General features: G+C 53.3%; 1 protein-coding gene across 2 annotated transcripts in view; it reads left to right on the top strand.

The window, feature by feature from the left end:
• Positions 1–207: 207 nt before the first annotated feature.
• Positions 208–18255, top strand: part of LRP1 (LDL receptor related protein 1) — an 85312-nt gene continuing 67264 nt past the window's right edge. For both annotated transcript variants that reach the window (XM_016924881.4, XM_016924882.4), the window contains exons 1-6: positions 208–772; positions 10204–10326; positions 13119–13256; positions 15424–15543; positions 16717–16845; positions 16968–17231. In XM_016924881.4, coding sequence (XP_016780370.1) covers positions 706–772; positions 10204–10326; positions 13119–13256; positions 15424–15543; positions 16717–16845; positions 16968–17231 — 841 coding nt within the window. In that variant the 5' untranslated portion in view covers positions 208–705. The remainder of the gene's footprint in view (positions 773–10203; positions 10327–13118; positions 13257–15423; positions 15544–16716; positions 16846–16967; positions 17232–18255) is intronic.

The following is an 18255-nucleotide window of genomic DNA, read 5'->3' as shown; positions in this document are numbered from 1 at the left end:
CCGGGACCCTCACTCTTGGATCGCTTTCCAGAACTCCGAACCCTGTCGCGGGTCCGCGTCGCCCTCCCCCGGGCAGCGCGTCAAATCGGCGCATGCGCACTCACTGGATTGCCGCGTAGCTCTTTCTCCCCCCACCCACCAACCTTTTTTCTTTCCCCGCCCCTTCCCTCCCTCCCTCCTCAACCCGTCCCCTCCCTCTCCCCCATCAGCTCCCCCCTCGGCACTTCAGTCCGGGGAACAGCGGTGCGAGCTCCAGGCCCATGCACTGAGGAGGCGGAAACGAGGGGAGCCCCCAGAGCTCCATCAAGCCCCCTCCAAAGGCTCCCCTACCCGGTCCACGCCCCCCACCCCCCCTCCCCGCCTCCTCCCAATTGTGCATTTTTGCAGCCGGAGGCGGCTCCGAGATGGGGCTGTGAGCTTCGCCCGGGGAGGGGGAAAGAGCAGCGAGGAGTGAAGCGGGGGGGGTGGGGTGAAGGGTTTGGATTTGGGGGCAGGGGGCGCACCCCCGTCAGCAGGCCCTCCCCAAGGGGCTCGGAACTCTACCTCTTCACCCACGGCCCTGGTGCGCTTTGCCGAAGGAAAGAATAAGAACAGAGAAGGAGGAGGGGGAAAGGAGGAAAAGGGGGACCCCCCAACTGGGGGGGGTGAAGGAGAGAAGTAGCAGGACCAGAGGGGAAGGGGCTGCTGCTTGCATCAGCCCACACCATGCTGACCCCGCCGTTGCTCCTGCTGCTGCCCCTGCTCTCAGCTCTGGTCGCGGCGGCTATCGACGGTGAGTGAGATTCCGCGTCCCCCTTGGACCCCTGGGGGCACCCTCTCCCCAGCCCCCACTCCTGCATACGGATGGGGAAGGGAGACGCGGGAGGGGGTGCCTTTTGTTATCCCAGTCCAGCTGACACAGCAGCGGCCCGACTGGGGGCGGGGATGGGGTCCGATTTGGGGGATGGGGGCCCTGGGCAAATGATGCTTCCGGGGCCCCCCAGCACAAACAAAGACCAGAGGCCTGGGTAGAGAGAAGAGGGCTCCCCATTTTTCTGATCCTGGGGAGGAGAGGCCTTCTTTTCCTATCTCTGTTCGGGGAGGGGAGGGCCTCCGCCTCCCCTACATCCTCACAACCCCCCACCCCCCATCTGAATTGTGAAGGAATCCGGATTTGCAATGTTCGGCTGCAAAAGGGGGTGGGGGTGGGGTGGGGTGGGGGGGTGGCTTTTGCACTGGCCTCTGTAGCTCGAAAGGGGAGCCAGGCCAGGGGTACCCTGCCGGGCAGAGGGCAGGCAGGCCCGGGAAGGCTGTGGGTGGGGAGAGGGAGGGCCCCCTGCTTGGGCGTGGAATCGACCCCAGAGCCCCGGCTGGAGGCCTGGGTGCTGAAGTGGGCTCTTCCCCCTCTCAGGGCCTCTGTCAGTAGCCTGGGGTAGGGCTGTGTTGGGGGGCAGAGAGGGGGAGCTCGCCATACTATGTGACTTTGAATTTTCCTTCTTAATTCCTGGGAGCTTTGAGATGAAAAAACGTCAGATGTCATCACTGGGGAAGGGGACTGGAGAATGGCCTGGAATGCTGGGGTAGGAGGGTGGGGGAGGCTGCCTTCTTCCTGACTTCTGGCTTCATCACAGTTTGGATTGGAAGGAGAGTTGGAGGTTGGATGGGGATTATGGCTGTGCCCCCACACTCCTTTAGTAAATCTGTTTATTCCCTGCACCCCTCCAAGCCCAAAACCCCATACACACACACTTTGTATATTGCAGAGTTAGGCTTAGGCTAGAACTGCATCCTTTTGGGGAAATGGGGTGCCTCTCTTCCCTTTTTTTGTCAGCTGTTTTTTTCTCCTACTTGTGAGTCACTGGTTCAAGTCTTGCCCAAGCTTTAAGCATTAAGCTGGGGTCATGGGGTTGGGCTGGGCTAGGTCCCTGATTTGAGAAGGGGTGGGATCTCATCCCCTCCTGTCATCTTAGCCCTCTCATCCAAAGACAAAACTGGGCCCGATACCATCATATACCCCCTCCTCTGTCTTGCCAGATTGGGATTGGGAAAGTTTTTCTCTGAAACCAGATCATCTCCCTCCCTCTCCCTAACTTGCTTCAATTGGGGGAGGAGACTTACAGGGTCAGGAAGCAGCTGTGTCCCCAAAAAACATATTTAGTGTCCCTCAGTTGTGCCATCTTGGGGACTCTCTACCCCCCACCCCCACCCCACCAATTAGCTGCCCCGGAGGAGGAGAGGGGCTTTTCCTGAATATCCTCCAGATGCCGCACAGCCAGCTTCTGCCTATAACTCCTGTCATTATCATGTGTTTTTCTCTTGTTCTCAGCCCTGTGAGGTGAGAAGGGAAATCGAGGCAGGGAGATTGGGGTTGCAGCCGCTTCTGGGAGGAATAGAAAAAAATTTTGAGAGAGAGAGAGACCCATCAGGAGCCCCTTGAAGGAGGGTGGCTAGAGTTAGGCAGAAGCAAGAGGGTTTCTGTGGAGAGCAGGGAAGGTCAGGAAGGGACCCCAGATAGCATCACTCCCAGGGCTCTAAAGGAGTTCTATTTGCCACACCAAGTTAGTGGAAGAGAGAGACTGGACATGTTCTCCTTAACTATCTCCCTACCCTTTCTTAAAATGTTCACCCACGCCCCCTCTGTATCTCCAGCTCAGATCAAACTATCCAAAGCCCCAGAAGAGGACCCCTCCCCAAACACACACCAATATTTCTGCCTTGGGAGTGGGAATATAAATAATCAGCTCCACCCCACTCTTGGGTACAGGGTGGTGAGAAAGGGGAATTGCATAGAAATGTAAGTTCAACTCTATCCGAGGCAGCCTAGGGGATCCCTTATCCCTAACCCCTGCCCTCTTGCCTCAGGGTCCATCAACATTGAACTTTCTTGTTTACTTTCCAGAGAATGGAAATGACCCAGCTCACCTGACTTAGTATGTTACCTTCCTCCTGCTATCACAGCCTTGCTGCTTTCTCTCCAGGGCAGCAATCCTAGGGGCTTTCCCACCTCTTCTGCTTTCTCTTCTATGCCTGAAACTGCCTCTGGGGTCCCCTGCCCTTTGGGGAGTAATGTCACTCCCCACTAGCGACAAAATTGAGTGTACCTGCTGCTGGTGAGGTTGCAGAAAGATGGGGTGGAGAATGGGACTATTGAGGGCCCTGCTGAGATTGGGGAACATTTTCTAGTGGGGAGGGCACCCCCAGACAAATACAGCTCACAGAATAAGGCTGACTTCCTCCCTCCCTTTTTCCTGACCTTCCTCCACACACCCCCTTGAGCCGGCATATTACCAGTTACTAGAGTAGGTACAGTGGAAGTGAGTTGTGAAGCTGGGGTGTTAGCTTCCTGGATCCCTGAGAGAAAGTTCTAAACTCCTTTCTCCCTGATCAGACTCACATCCTAAACGTCTCCCTTTGCCTCGTTGTCTTTTAAAGCAAGAATGTGTAAGAAATTCATTTTGGGGTTGGAGGGATATTTTGATGTTTAGGGCTGCTTCACTAGACATCTTTTTCTTCTGATCTTGTTCTCTCTCCTCTCTTCATTTTCTCAACCACCCTTCCACCACTGAGCCTCCCAAAGGATGACAGCCCAGGTCCTGGCCAGAGTCAGTTCCTGTCCAGATGCCCCCATTCTTCAAAACCCCTTCCTTACCTTTTGGGAAGCACTTCCTTACTCAAGTCTATCTCTCTTTCCTCCTGCTGCAGTGTGAGCCCTTGCACATCAGAACCCCCAAGCCTAGGTTTATTCCCGCCCAGTACTCTCTTCTCAGGGTCCTCCTCACTCCTCAGACTCTTCACCTTTCAGGTCCTCCAGCTCTGGGTGTGGGCTCATTGCTCTTGGGGCATCTGGGTGCAGCTGAATGGTACTGCAGGAAGGCCCCTGACTTGGTAGTGCTGGGTATGAGCGGTGGAGAACCTGCCTCCCTCTTCTGTCCCAGATTTCAGCCTGGTTAGCAGGATCCTGCATTGTTTGGAGAAGGAAGCAGTTGGCTTTGGAGTGTTTCCGGTGCAATGGCCTCAGGCACCAATATAAACCCTCCCTGGGAAAGAGGTGAGGGGTATATGTGGAGAGTTGTCCCTCTTGCTCCCCTAGGGGAGATGAAAGCCTCTCCCTCTCCCCCCAGGCCTTAGCTTCCCTGGCTGAAGAGCTCCATTTTCCTCCCTCCTTTCTACCCTCCTGACTCCAGGGGTGGTAGTGGTCCCTATTCTGGGTCTCCCTTGAGTCAGGCACTGCCTAGGGCTGAGACTCTGTCTCTCCAAGATAGGACAGATCTTGCTCCCACCCTACTCTAGGCTCAGCGGGGTAGTCATTCTCTGGGTTCATCCCAGGACAACTGTGTCATCCCCTTGGCAATCTCTGGACTGAGCCCCCTTCCTGGCTGTCTGTCTGTCTGTCTTTCTGTCTGTCTGTCATTAGTGTGCGCTGTCTTGGCTTTTTAGAACCTCTCTGTCTCTCACCCTCTCAGTTCATCTCTTACTGCCGAACCTTTGTGACATTCTCTGCCCTGCTTTCTGCGTCTCTGTCACTTGTCTTATTTTTCTCTGCCTGTCTCCATTTACCCCCATCCAGGCCTCTTGGTATCCCAAAAGCTTCTTGGGAGCAAGAGTCTCTCTGGGCTTTCCCACTCACCCCCTAGCTCCCTCCCCTCTGTTTTGGCTATTTTTCCCCCTTCCTGGCCAGACCCAGTGTCCAGTTCAGCACCAAAAGTTTCCTCTCCACTTTCATCCGACTTCCTCTTTCTTCTTCCCCCTCCACTAATTTGGGGAATGGGTTTTGGAGAGAATGTTTCTGGAAGAAAGGAATTTGATACCCTTTGTGGGCTAAGAGGGAGAAAGGAGGTATTTCAGAAGGAAGGAGGGAGGTTAGATTTCTGGCAGAACTTCCTCCTGACCAGGAGCCTAAGAACTGGAGAAAGATGTAAGGAGTGAGTCAAGAACTTGGAGCTTTTACTCTGGTGAGCATAAGCTGTGTGTGTGGCTGGGGTGGGGGGAGAAGGAGAGGAGGCTTAGAAATGCCTGGTGAGTGATATGGTGACCTCTGGAGGCCTTCTGGGGGTCTGGCTTTTATTTGTGGGGAAAGGAAAAGCTGGTGGGGGAGGTCACGGGTCAGGCTAATGTCCTGCTGCATCAATATTGACTCAGAATGGAAGCGGAGACCCTTCCCCTCCCCTGGCTGTCCAAGCCACCCTGTCTGTCTGTCTGTCCAGGCCGCAAAGCAGAGGCCCAGACTCAGGAATGACAAAAATGTGTCTGAGCCTCAGGAAGGAGCCACCAGGCAACACCCAAAATACATGAAATTCAGTGAAAACCTCTCGGTTTGGGTTTGGGAGGCCCTTGCTGCCCCACCCCCATAAGGTTGAAAATTCAGATTCCTGCAGGCTCTGTCCCCGCGCCGCCCCCCCCCCCCCAAACCTTGAGCATCCTCCTCCCACTCTGTTCCCTTAGCTATATCATGTGGTTCCCTTTAGAGAACCCCCCTCTCACCTAGCTCAGAGGGGAGCCTATCTCTCCTTCTGCTGTGTCCACTCTTAAAAAGGGCCCCAAGAGTCCCTGTCATGCTTTTGCAGTCCCTGAGTCTCCTTGTCCTTTAAGAAGCACCTCTAAGGTCTTAGCTCTCTTCCTTGCTCTCGCTCCCTCAAGGGGTATCAAAGGATAGGTTCCCCTCCTCTGGAGAAGACTCCTTCAGGGTTGGACTTCGCTGTCACCCTCTCTGGCCAGGCATTCTCACCCCACTTCCCCACCCCCAAGGTCCCAGAATGGGACACAGAATGACAGCCAAGGCTCAAGCAGGGCAGTGGGGTCTGTGTTGTGTCTGGACGCACACCCAACTCTACACCTCCTGCCCTGGCTCCAGCTTGGTGGCCCTGGGGGCCGTGGCTGGGCTGGGTGCCTGGGTTTGGGGGGGTGGGGCAGGGTGTTGGCCAAGTTAGCATGGCAGTCACATTCATCTTCAGGCAAAGCCGAGAACAGACGGCCCCTGTGTCCTGGTGTTCTTCCTCCAAACTCGCTCTCTGTCCTTCCTCTCTAGATCTCTCCTTCTTCTTCTCCTGCCTGTCTTCCCCTTCTTCTGTCCCATTCTTGCTCCTCTCTGTCTCCCCTATGCCCTTCCCTCCTCTCTGAGGAGCCCTGAAGGCCACCCCTTAAAATCCTCTCCCCACTGCCAGGGCCAGAGAACGACAGCGTTCTCCCTGCAATTTCCCTTCCTTGTTTTTTGTTTTTGTTTTGTTTTGTTTTTGAGACACAGTCTCACTCCATCACCCAGACTGAAATGCAATGGCGTGATCTCTGCTCACTGTGACCTCCGCCTCCTGCTAATTTTTGTATTTTTAGTAGAGACAGGGTTTCACCATGTTGCCCAGGCTGGTCTCGAACTCCTGACCTCAAGTGATCCGCCCATCTCCGCCTCCACCTCCCAAAGTGCTGGTACTACAGACGGGAGCCACTGCGCCCATCTGGTTTCCTTTCTTTCTTTCTTTCTTTTTTTCTTTTGAGATGGAATCTCACTCTGTTGCCCAGGCTGGAGTGCAGTGGCGCGATCTCAGTTCACTGCAAGCTCCACCTCCCCTGGTTCATGCCATTCTCCTGCCTCAGCCTCCTGAGTAGCTGGGACTACAGGCGCCTGCCACCACGCCCAGCTAATTTTTCATATTTTTAGTAGAGACGGGGTTTCACCGCGTTAGCCAGGATGGTCTCGATCTCCTGACATCATGATCTGCCTGCTTCGGCCTCCCAAAGTACTGGGATTACAGGCGTGAGCCACCGCGCCCGGCCTGGTTTCCTTTCTTAACCCGGCTGCATCCCATGACCTATGAGGAAACCACCTGCTCAGTTACCAGTCACCCTGTGCCTCAGCTCCCTCATGTGTGAGAGGGAGGCCGCAAGGGCACCCACCTCACAGGGTTATAGTATCTAAGTGAGTTAATAGTCACCGTATTTCCAATCAGTGGCTGGTGGTTAGCAAGGTGAAAAAGGTTAGCTCCCATCGGTCAGGGAGACCTCCGGGTTCTGTCATGCGGGCCAGGAGGCGGGGAAGGCCTTAGTTGCTTTTGACCTTAGGGCAATGTTCTCTCATCTAAACTGCAGGCCACAAAGGTGGGTTTACTGGGTGCTGGATTCAGACACAGAAGGCTCTGCTGAGGGGAGTGGGGTTGGCTTTCCCTCTAAGCAGATTATAAGGGTCCTACCCTGCTCCCAACTCAGCTCTCTCCCAGCTCTGAGTGAGGCTTCCCTTGGCTGTGTAGACTGTCCCAAAGTAGTTTATTTGTTTCTTTCTTCCCTCTCCCCCTGAAGGAAATCAAAGACAGGCCTCAGCCTTCTCGCTCCAGATTCCTGGGCCCTTCAACACCAGCCCTGACAGGAAGTTCTTTCACGTATCTCTCTGCAATCCTTGTGCTGGCCAGGCCCTCGGGAGATGTGGCCCCCTCCCCCGGTGCTGCTGTGGGATAGGGGCCTGGGCCCTCCTCTTCCTTTCACTTGTCCCATCCCCCATCCCCTCCCTGCAAGAGCACATCTGGTTTATGAATCTCTCTCATTCCAGCTTTTGGAGTTTGCCAGCTGCTGTTTCCTCTGTGGAGTTCAGGCCAAAAATGGGGGTGGGGGACAGCGGGGGGGACTCAGTGAGGGCTAAAGGAGGGGGCACCATGGCTGGGATGTGGAATGGAGGGGAGGTTAGGTGACCACCCGGTGACCTCAGGCCGTGGCTGTGCGCTCTGCCCCTGGGAGGAGCAGGGCATGGACCAAGTCCCAGGTGGGTGGCACGGGGGTCTGTTTCTGGGCTCCAAACATCTCATCTGCCTCTGAGTCCCATTCCAGCCCCCCTCTTCCCCCTCAGCCGGCCACGGCTGGGCTGGTCAGGGGAAGCGGACGGTTCTCCGGCATGCTAACTAGGCTGGCGGGCTGTGTTTCCCGGGAAGACCTCACAGCTGGCCCAGTGGGGCAATGAACTCAGCATTATCCACCTCCTCAAGGGGCCTTTATTCCAGGCTCAGGGTGGGGGCCAGGGGAGGGAGGCTGAAGAGGGAGCCTGGCTAGGCCATCCTTGATGTGTTTCCTGAACTCGGTCATTTTGGCCAGGGGCCTGAGTGCCGTCTCCCCTGCCAGTGGTGGGGGTTAGGAGGGAAGACATCTCAGTGAGGCTCCCATCAGACTCCCTCCCTCCTAAGAGCCCCCCGCCCCGCCATTTTCCTTATACTTCTGTCTCTGCCCTGCATTTGCATTAGTTGGGTACAGCTGTCTTCTCAGGCGACTCTGGCTCCTGCAGGGCAGAGGGTCATCTCACCCTCCTTGGCACCCTGATGCCTAGTGCAGTGCCTGGCATAGAGCTGGCCTTCAGTGTGTGCCAGCAGAATAGAAATGTGATGGCACAGGCTGAGGAAAAGCCACGAAAGGCCAGGAGACTGGGAGCTCAGCCTTGGGTGGGGGAGAAGGGGTGGGTGACTGTTCCTCCTGTGGAGGATGTGGTGATAGAGGTTGGGAGGAGTGGGAATCGGAGGACTGGTGTGGATTTCACTGGTTCAGAGCTTGGAGTCAGCTTAGCTGGTTTTGTCACTTGCCAGCTATTTGACCCTGGCCAAGTCACCTGGCTCAATTTCTTCATCTGTGAAATGGTGGTATTAGTTGTCCCTATTTGTCATACTGTGGAGGGAATTAAATACGATGATACATGGAAAAAACTGCTTTACCACAGTTCCTGGCACATACTGAGCCCACAATAAGAGTTAGTTGTCAGCCGGGTGCGGTGGCTCACGCCTGTAATCCCAGCACTTTGGGAGGCTGAGATGGATGGATCAGATGAGGTCGGGAGTTCGAGACCAGCCTGACCAACATGAAGAAACCCTGTCTCTACTAAAAATACAAAATTAGCCATGCGTGGTGGCGCATGCCTGTAATCCCAGCTACTCTGGAGGCTGAGGCAGAAGAATCACTTGAACCCGGGAGGCAGAGGTTGCAGTGAGCCAAGATCGTGCCATTGCACTCCAGCCTGGGCAACAAGAGAAAAACTCCATCTCAAAAAAAAAAAAAAAAACAACAGAGTTAGTTGTCACCATTCTTAATTCCTCCTTGGGGGATAAGGGAAGAGAATGGGGTAGGAGTGGAAGAAGCCTGATTGGGGTGGGAGGGTAGGGCCAAGAGGTCCTGAATATAGTAGCTAACTAGTTGGACTGGACTGAAACCAGTTCCTAGAGTTCATTTCAGCCATCCCCCTGCCTCTGCTCCCCAATTCTGATATCTTGAAAATCTTTAGGTGCTTCTTAACTCTAAGGATGTCTACTGAAAGTCTCCCTGAGGTCTAACCAAGGGAGGCTGTGTCTTTAGAGAATGGAGAGGACAAGGCAGGTGGATCACCTGAAGTCAGGAGTTTGAGACCAGCATGGCCAACATGGTGAAACCCCGTCTCTACTAAAAATACAAAAATTAGCTGGACATGGTGATGCATGTCTGTAGTTCCAGCCACTGGGGAGGCTGAGGCAGGGGAATCGCCTGAGCCCAGGAGGTGGAGGTTGCAGTGAGCTGAGATTGTGCCACTGCACTCCAGCCTGGGGGACAGAGTGAGACCTTGTCTCAAAAAAAAAAAAAAAAAAATAGGGAATGGAAATGGAAGCAGGGCTCTCTACCCTGCCCGTTCCTGCACAGCCTTGCCCTCCTGTGCCTCTGCTAATATCATCTCCAACTACTACTGTGTGTGCCAAGGGCATCCCTCCCCACTGCTCCCATCTGGGGGCCTAGTGATTAGGGGTTGGGAAGGATGGGGTGATGGGTCAGGGGACCAGGAGTGTCCCAGAAGGCAGGGAAGCAGAGAGGTTAGATAAGACCAGCTCAGGGCCTCTAGTAGGAGTTAGAGGAAGACAAAGAGAAAACATGTCAAGGCCTAAATGCACCCCCCTTCACCATCACTCTGTCATCAAAGCCAGGGGGTGCTGGTGTCTGATGAGAGTAACCAAGAATGGCAAAGCCTTTGACCCTGACTCCCAGGAACAGGCAGCTTAGAGGACTTGGAGGGATGCAGTAAAATGTGCTTCTGGATCCTCCCCACCCCCACCGCAGATACACAGTGTCTAGGAACTACCCAAAGCCACCCCCTGACACCCCCAGGCACATAGACCATGGCTGAGGGTCTGGGCCAGATGGAGACTGATGCTAGGGAAGGAAGAGCAGTACTAGGGGACTTTGGATTCACAGAGTTGGCCTCCATCCTTCATTTATATCCCCTTTTCTTTCCTTCCCTAGCCCCTAAGACTTGCAGCCCCAAGCAGTTTGCCTGCAGAGATCAAATAACCTGTATCTCAAAGGGCTGGCGGTGCGACGGTGAGAGGGACTGCCCAGACGGATCTGACGAGGCCCCTGAGATTTGTAAGTACCTTTTCTGGATTCTTCTCCCCAAACCCTTAACTTATCCCTCTTCCTTTGGCAGATGTTCGGGAGGAGGACAGCTGATCCCTAGCCTGATATGGACCTTGCTCAGTGATTGTATTTGTCCATGACACAGCTAAAACTGTCCTTTACACCCCTTCAAAATGCTTGGCATGGTGCCTGTTGGGCTTAGAAATGGCACCTCAGATTTCTCCCTCAGGTGCTGCACCCCAAGACAGTGTTCTCTGGGCTGACAGCTTTGCTAGAAGATGGCCCGGCCTCCCTTTCCTTCCAGCTCTTCCCTTATTCCACCTCTCAGCCTCCCTGACCCTTGATGATTGGCCCCAGGTCTTGTCGGATCCTCAGATCTTCCTCTGTCCTTTGGCTCCCAGGCCAGAGGCCACTGGCACTTGCTCAGCCCCATACCAGAAGCCCCACCCCTGTGCTTTTCCCGCTACCCCCGCCTTCCCCTGCCCCCAGTAAGTGGTGTAATCGGAGGCAGCTGTTTTAACTGGGAGAAAGGTCCCCGCCCAGCTTTTGCCCTGCCAAGGGAAGTGGAGAACTTGTTGGTGGGACCCCAGAGTCCTGGGTAGCTGGCACAGTCCTGGTGGCTCCATCTTTAGCCTCTCCCCTGCTTGGTTAATCTGGGCCAGGGTCAAAGCGCCCCTGCATTCCTAGGTCCGTCTCTGTTCTCTCTCGTGGGCTTTATCCTGCTCCAGTCCCATCTGGTGTCCTGTCCCCACACCCCCACCCATAATTATCAGGGGTAATTTTAGGGCTGGAAAGGGAGCCACTAGTGGGCTCTGCCTCACCCCTACACTCTGCCCTGGAGGGTGGGGGCCAGGGGTATTCAGCAAGTATATCTACGGCATGGTGCTTCAGCCTGGAGTCTCTTCCTGTCTGGTGCCACCTGCACCCCCACACTTTTGACCCTGATGCTTGGGCGTTAGAAGTAAAGAAAGCCATGCAGAAGGGTCAGATCTGCCTCTTTTTGTTCATTCTTCCTTCAATTTGCTGTAAACCTCACCTTATATGCATTACCACTCTGTTCACACTCATACCCCCCGGACTCATAACATCACACACAGACCCACCTGGCACTGATGAGCCCACCTCCCACCCAAAGGAACAAACACATTCTCACAGTAACACAGAGTCACACTCAAATGTGGATGCAGAAACACACTCTATACTCAGAGAGATGTCCCCAGACACACATACCAACATAGAGACACACACACACAAACCCAGATTGATTCACATGGAAACTCACTGAGGCCAGATACACCAGCATACAGAAAGACACACAGATACACTCTCACTACATACCGCTGCATGCTATACAGCCACACCATCAGCTGTGTAAGCAGACTCCCATCCAGGCACACATGGGTCATAGACACTGTCACTCACACACCGTGTCCAGGCTTGGGGGCCAATAGACAGTGGTCTCTCTATCTCATCCATCCTCTTGAGCAACAAAGGAAGTTGCAGAGATGATATGACCAGTTGGCCACAACCTTTTTTTTTTTCTTTTTTCGAAAGGTGGGATCTCACTATGTTGCCTTGGTTGATCTCAAACTCCTGACCTCAAGTGATCCTCCTGACACAGCTTCCCAGAGTTCTGGGACTATAGGCGTGAGCCACCATGCCTGGCCAGACCACAACCTTTGATTCTTCCCAAATCCTTCTATCAGGCTTGTTGCTGTGGGGTTGGAAGTCTAGAATAGTGCTGTCCAATAGAAATGTATTGCAAGCCACATGTGCTATTTTGAAATTTTCGAGTAGCCACTTAAAAAAGGTAAAAATGAACAGATGAAATGAATTTGAATATTTTATCCAATGGATCCAAAATATTATCACTTTAGTACAGTGTATTCATATAAAACCTTTAGAGATCTTTTGCATTTTTCTGATATTAAGTCATCAAAATCCAGTGTACATTTTATACTTACAGTTTGAACTTGCCGCCTTTCAAGTGCTTGATAGCCACATGTGACTGGGCTACGTATTGGGCAGTGAAGGTCTAGAAGATTTGGCACCACTCTTGGGCCTGGGTTCTGCAACCTGGGAGCTATGGGAAGGAGTTTTTCTTTATCATTGGAGTTTCTCTGCCATGGACTCTGCTTCCCTCAGCTCATCAAAACCTTTTTTTTTGTTTGTTTGTTTTGAGACAGATCTCGCTCTGTCGCCCAGGCTGGAGTGCAGTGGTGCAATCTCAGCTCACTGCAACTTCTGCCTCCTGGGTTCAAGCGATTCTCCTGCCTCAGCCTCCCGAGTAGCTGGGACTACAGGTGCATGCCACCATGCCTGGCTAATTTTTTGCATTTTTAGTAGAGACGGGGTTTCACCATGTTGGCCAGGCTCATCTTGAACTCCTGACCTCAAGTGATCTGCCCGCCTCAGCCTCCCAAAGTGCTAGGATTATAGGCGTGAGCCATCACTCCCGGCATCATCAAAACCTTTTACTGACCTCAGTCGTCATCAAAAACCAGGCTGTCTTCAGCCTGTCTCCTGAGCATAGAATGTTGAGGCACTGGGGTCCATAGGAAAGGGGCATTTGGAAGGTGGACTCTACTGAAGGCCTAGTTTCTACCTCCACCTGTTTGCCTACAGGTGTGTGGCTACTGTGGGGAATATTGTAAAAGAGTTCTAGGTGGAAGAGTCTAACTAGCCCCGAGGCCTCCTGAGATCTGAAACCCCAGTTTTATCTCCCCTCATCCCCAGTGAACAGCTGACCAGAGAGCCACCATAGCCAGCTTGTTCATGCCCACCCTTCTGTCTGCCCTCAGGTCCACAGAGTAAGGCCCAGCGATGCCAGCCGAACGAGCATAACTGCCTGGGTACTGAGCTGTGTGTTCCCATGTCCCGCCTCTGCAATGGGGTCCAGGACTGCATGGACGGCTCAGATGAGGGGCCCCACTGCCGAGGTAAGGACTTTTCCACTCTCTACTCTCCTGTCTGGATGCAGCATATTATCAGCCCACCTTCTGAGGACTGTCCTGGCACCTTCAGTGGGGATGAGGCCTTGTCCTGGTCCCCTGCCTAGATTTACCTTCAGAGAGCAGATGAAATTGATGTGCCCCTTGGGCCTGGAGCTTGGTCAGACAGCCCTGTGGGCCTCAGCCGTGGGCTGTAGCCTGGGCACTTCCCTCTGGCTATGTGTTCTTGGACTAGTCACTACCTCTCTCCAGGTGGCAGTTTTTCTTCTGTAAGATGAGAGATCAGTGTTTTCATACTTTTTAAAAAATAGTATGATCCTTTCTTCAAAAGGTTTTCTGCATGAAACCTGAGTGTGAACACAGGGAGGAGCAGAGGTGCTGTGACTAAAGCTTAGCCATCTAGTTTAGTCCACCTGCCGCCCCTACGGGTGCCCTAGAAGGCATCCCCCAGGAGCTGCAGATCTTTGAGGGGCCCTAAATCTGCCTTGGTCCCTCCCTCTCTGACAGTCTAGACTGTCTGAGGTGGTTGATAGGAAAGCCATCCAGGCCGAGGTGGGAACATTAGGATGATAAGTCAGACTGCTTCCAGCCTGTGGCTCAGGTCACCAGCTCTACAGTCTTTCCCCCAAAGGGCTCTGTGGGCCATGGAGAGTCCGGTCACAGCGTGAGCATTTAAGAGTCGTGTCAGGGGAGGCAGAGCCTCAAGCCTGCGTGTTAGGGAATAGTGGCTTCTCCCTTCTCTTTTCCTGAGGGTCTGGGCCCGGAGCAAGAGGCCGGCTTTGAGAGGCCATGAGCGTGGCCCTAGGGGAGGGGCTGTGCTTGGGTGTGGGGGCAGTGTCCTGAGCTGTGTGCCTGAGAAAACATCTGTCTGTGGGAGGAGACTCGTCTGGATCCTGTTCACTAGGAGCAGGGAGGATGGAGCAAGGGAGTTTGTGGAAGATTTTTCTCCCTTTCTTTGGTTGATTTTGCATGTTTTCATCTGAAGCTCCTGGGACGGGATGCAGAATGCAGGCCTGGGGGCTGACTTAAATGACCACGCGCACCCCTTCGTCTTGTGTGGTGTGTGTTCAAGCTTACTTCCTTTTGAGTACCTTTACAGTCTCTAAAACAACAGAGAACTTCAAAAACCTCAGGTCTGAATTTCCTTCTCTGATATTACAGAAATCGGCCTCCTCATTCCCTCACCCTATATCCAGAAAAGTTACTCTTTTCTAGGTTTTCCAGAGCAAATGATATTTTCCCCCTCTGTGGAGGAAGGCTGGGCAGGCAGCATGAATGGCTCTCGGGTGGAAGTGGGGAGGAGAAAGAATCGCTGGGGCCTGGCCCCCCATCCCAACTCTTCCTGGCAGGCTTAGTGCCTCTAAACGTCTTAGCATCTTGGGCGGCTCTCTCTCCTAGGTGGGGGTGGAGTGGGAAGCCAGGGTGTGAGGCCGCTGGACAAAGGGGTCTTTGTGGCCAGGCTGCCTGGCCCCACGCAAGGCCATTAACTGGGTCGCTGGTCTGGGGGGGCAACTGCTCTCCCACCTCTCCCCCCTCCTGTCTCATTCCCTTCTGTCTCCCCTGTGGAAGTGGGTCAGTGGCAGGAGAAAGATTAGAAAAGAATCCAGAGGGGACCAGTTTTGCTCCTCCTTCCTGTTCTCTACCTGGGCCTTAGGCCTTCTCTCTGAGGCCTCTAGGGCTCCGGGGATGGGTTAGACAGGTGCTTCCAGGCCAGAGCTGGGATCCTGTGGGGACAGACACGATTCCATGCCCACTTTTCAGCCCCAGCTGAAGCCAACATTGTAATCCCCAGGCAGTGTAGATGAGAGGCATATGAAAGGGATAAGACTCACCATCCCCTCTTCCTGTTGACCCCAACAAAGTGCCAGAACCCCTCTCCATGGGGACAGAGGTAGCCCAGAACATCCAGAACAGGGACATGTGGGTTCTAAGCCATCACTGGCTGTGTGACCTTGGGCTTGTCTTATAGCCTCTCTGGGCTTCAGTTTCTTCACTTGTGAAATATGGTAGATGCTTCCTAAGGCCCTTCTGTCTCTGACACTGCAGCCCTTAGAAGTGGTTTCTGAAGGTTGACTGGGTTTAGGGGAAGGTTGTGGCCTGCGTGGAGCTGCCAGATCTGGCGGCCTGAATATGTGTCTCTCCTGCCCCCACACAGAGCTCCGAGGCAACTGCTCTCGCCTGGGCTGCCAGCACCATTGTGTCCCCACACTCGATGGGCCCACCTGCTACTGCAACAGCAGCTTTCAGCTTCAGGCAGATGGCAAGACCTGCAAAGGTATGTGAGTGCATGTGCCTGTGTGCATGTGTGTGTGCCAGTAGCCAGTTGAGGTGGGCAGGGAGGGGCAGAGAGGGGTAGGGGGCCTGGCTGGAATAAGAAACTAGAAGGAAGGTGCAAGAGAGGGGGTGCCACCACCCCAGGGCATGACTGTGAGCCCTAACCATTTGCTTCCACTAGGCTTCTAAAAATTCACCTTAAAATTATAGTTTATATGTAAATTTTTCTGTTGTAAAAAATTAAAGCATTAACAGATAAAACCAAAGTCCCCTTTGACAAATCCCCCTCAATTCCGGTCCCCTTCCCATCTCCCTGGAGTTCAACTCTATTATCAGTTTGCTCTCTCTCTTTCAGGCCCTTTTTTGTGCATTTGTCTCTGGGTATTCACAGAAAATCTAATTGGAAGTACTGCTCAAGAGTACTGCGTGCTCTTTTTTACATAAATGATAGTATACTGTATATATTATTTTCAATGTTTTTTACTCATCAGTATGTTCCACAATTTTTTTTTCTGTGTTAATATGTAAAGATCTACATCATTCTTTTAGAAACCACTATGACGTATGACTTTTACCACAGTTTACTTGGTCACCTCCCTGTTGATGAGTGAGATGTTCCCAATTTTTCACTGCTACAAGCAATGCAAACTTTTCTGTTTTAAATTTGCCTCCCTCGGGTCTTCGTGCAAATGCCACCTTCTCAGTGAAGCCGTCCCCCGACCCCTCTAAAATTGCATCCCTGCCGTCTGCATTCTCTATCCCTGTTCTCTTTTCATTGCACTAGCACCTCTAACGTATACTTTATTTACTTTGTTTCATCTGTTATTATAGTAACTATATTTCATTTATTATCTGAATATAAGTTTCATGAGGACAGCAATGTGGGTCTATTTTAAAGTTCACTGATGCACCCCTGGCACCTGACCCATAGTAGGGACTCAATAAATCTTCCCTGCGTGAATGAGTGATATGTACACGAGTGTTTCTCTAGAGTGGATTCCAAGACTGGACTTGCTGGGTGATAAGGTTTGCACATTTCATGCTGTAATAGATTCTGCCGAACTGTCCTTCAAGGTAGCTGTAAGGATGGACATGTTGATCATGTCTGATGATCACCCACTTCGTTGCCCTTGTCACACTGGAAATGACCACATTCTTGCCCTTTCCCTGGCAGATTTTGATGAGTGCTCAGTGTACGGCACCTGCAGCCAGCTATGCACCAACACAGATGGCTCCTTCATATGTGGCTGTGTTGAAGGATACCTCCTGCAGCCGGATAACCGCTCCTGCAAGGCCAAGAACGGTGGGTGGGGTTGCCTCTGGCCACAGTGCTAAGCCCCCTCAATGCTATTCCCTGGTGGGTGGTGGCCTGAGAGGTGGTCCTAGAGCCCTGGCTGCACGGACTCTTCTCTTCCCCATTCCCAGAGCCAGTAGACCGGCCCCCTGTGCTGTTGATAGCCAACTCCCAGAACATCTTGGCCACGTACCTGAGTGGGGCCCAGGTGTCTACCATCACACCTACGAGCACACGGCAGACCACAGCCATGGACTTCAGCTATGCCAACGAGACCGTATGCTGGGTGCATGTCGGGGACAATGCTGCTCAGACGCAGCTCAAGTGTGCCCGCATGCCTGGCCTAAAGGGCTTCGTGGATGAGCACACCATCAACATCTCCCTCAGTCTGCACCGTGAGTCACCTGCTCTCAGCTTGGAGGGCTGGGGAGGGTAGGGGAGACGGGGAAGGTGGACCCTGTCTTGAACAGAGGCCGGGAGTTACACAGGATGGTCCTGTCTGGGGCAGGAGAAGCAGGAGGCTGGATACAATGGTGTGTGTTTGAGGCAGGGGCAGAGCCACCGGCACGCTCCCTCCCAGCTCTCTGAGCAAGTGTCTGGATGGCCCCTGCATTTCTGGCCAAGGGCTGAGGGGGCAGTGAATGGTCAATCTCCAGAGACCAGGGACTGTCCCTTCTCTGAGAGGGGAGTGTTGACTAGACTGCAGAGGGACTTTCCGGTGCAGTGGGAGCCAAGGCTAGGGAAAGAAGGAGCGGAAGCCTGAGGTGCCCTGTTAGGCTGCAGCTGAGGGTAAAGGAGCTGGGGCCCAGCTGCTCTGTCTCCATGGGCCATCGTTTCCCTCGGGGACCATTGCCAATGGACTGTCTGCTGCCATCGGGGGAGGGCAGTACTGAGGTTATTTCTCTGTGGCTTTGTGGCAGTGAATGAGGCTGGGAGAGGAGCGTGAGCCACATGAGATTTTAGAATATCCTGGATGCTTCCATTCAGGCTTCTCCCTAGGCTACACTTTTGCTATCCTAGTTGTGGAAGAAGGGGTGTCATAGAAAGGGGCACGAGCATAGCTGGGTGTAGACCCACTGGCGGGAACAGCCCTGCCCATCTCAGAGGCTGTTACACCAGCAACCTTCAAGTCAACATCTGGCAGCATCACATTTCCAAAGAAATGCACCACAGGGCTGAGAGGAAGAATCTGGCCTGTGGTTGATCTGACCCCCTAAGGGAGATTAACTTGATCTGTAACTGTTTAGTAAACCGGAATTCCCATCTCTGCTTTGGTTTCCTAATCTGCATAATGGGTTTGAGCTTGTCTGTCTAGATCAGATTAAATGGAGTGAAAGCCAGTGGTAAAGGACAGCACACTTTGAAGTTGAGGATTGTGAACCTTGGGCCTCTCTAGAAGATCTTCAAGTTTCTTTATTT

This window comes from Pan troglodytes, chromosome 10 (assembly GCF_028858775.2).
Source record: "Pan troglodytes isolate AG18354 chromosome 10, NHGRI_mPanTro3-v2.0_pri, whole genome shotgun sequence".
In the NCBI taxonomy this organism is placed as follows: Eukaryota; Metazoa; Chordata; class Mammalia; order Primates; family Hominidae; genus Pan; species Pan troglodytes.
This window is presented reverse-complemented; position numbering and strand designations above follow the sequence as displayed.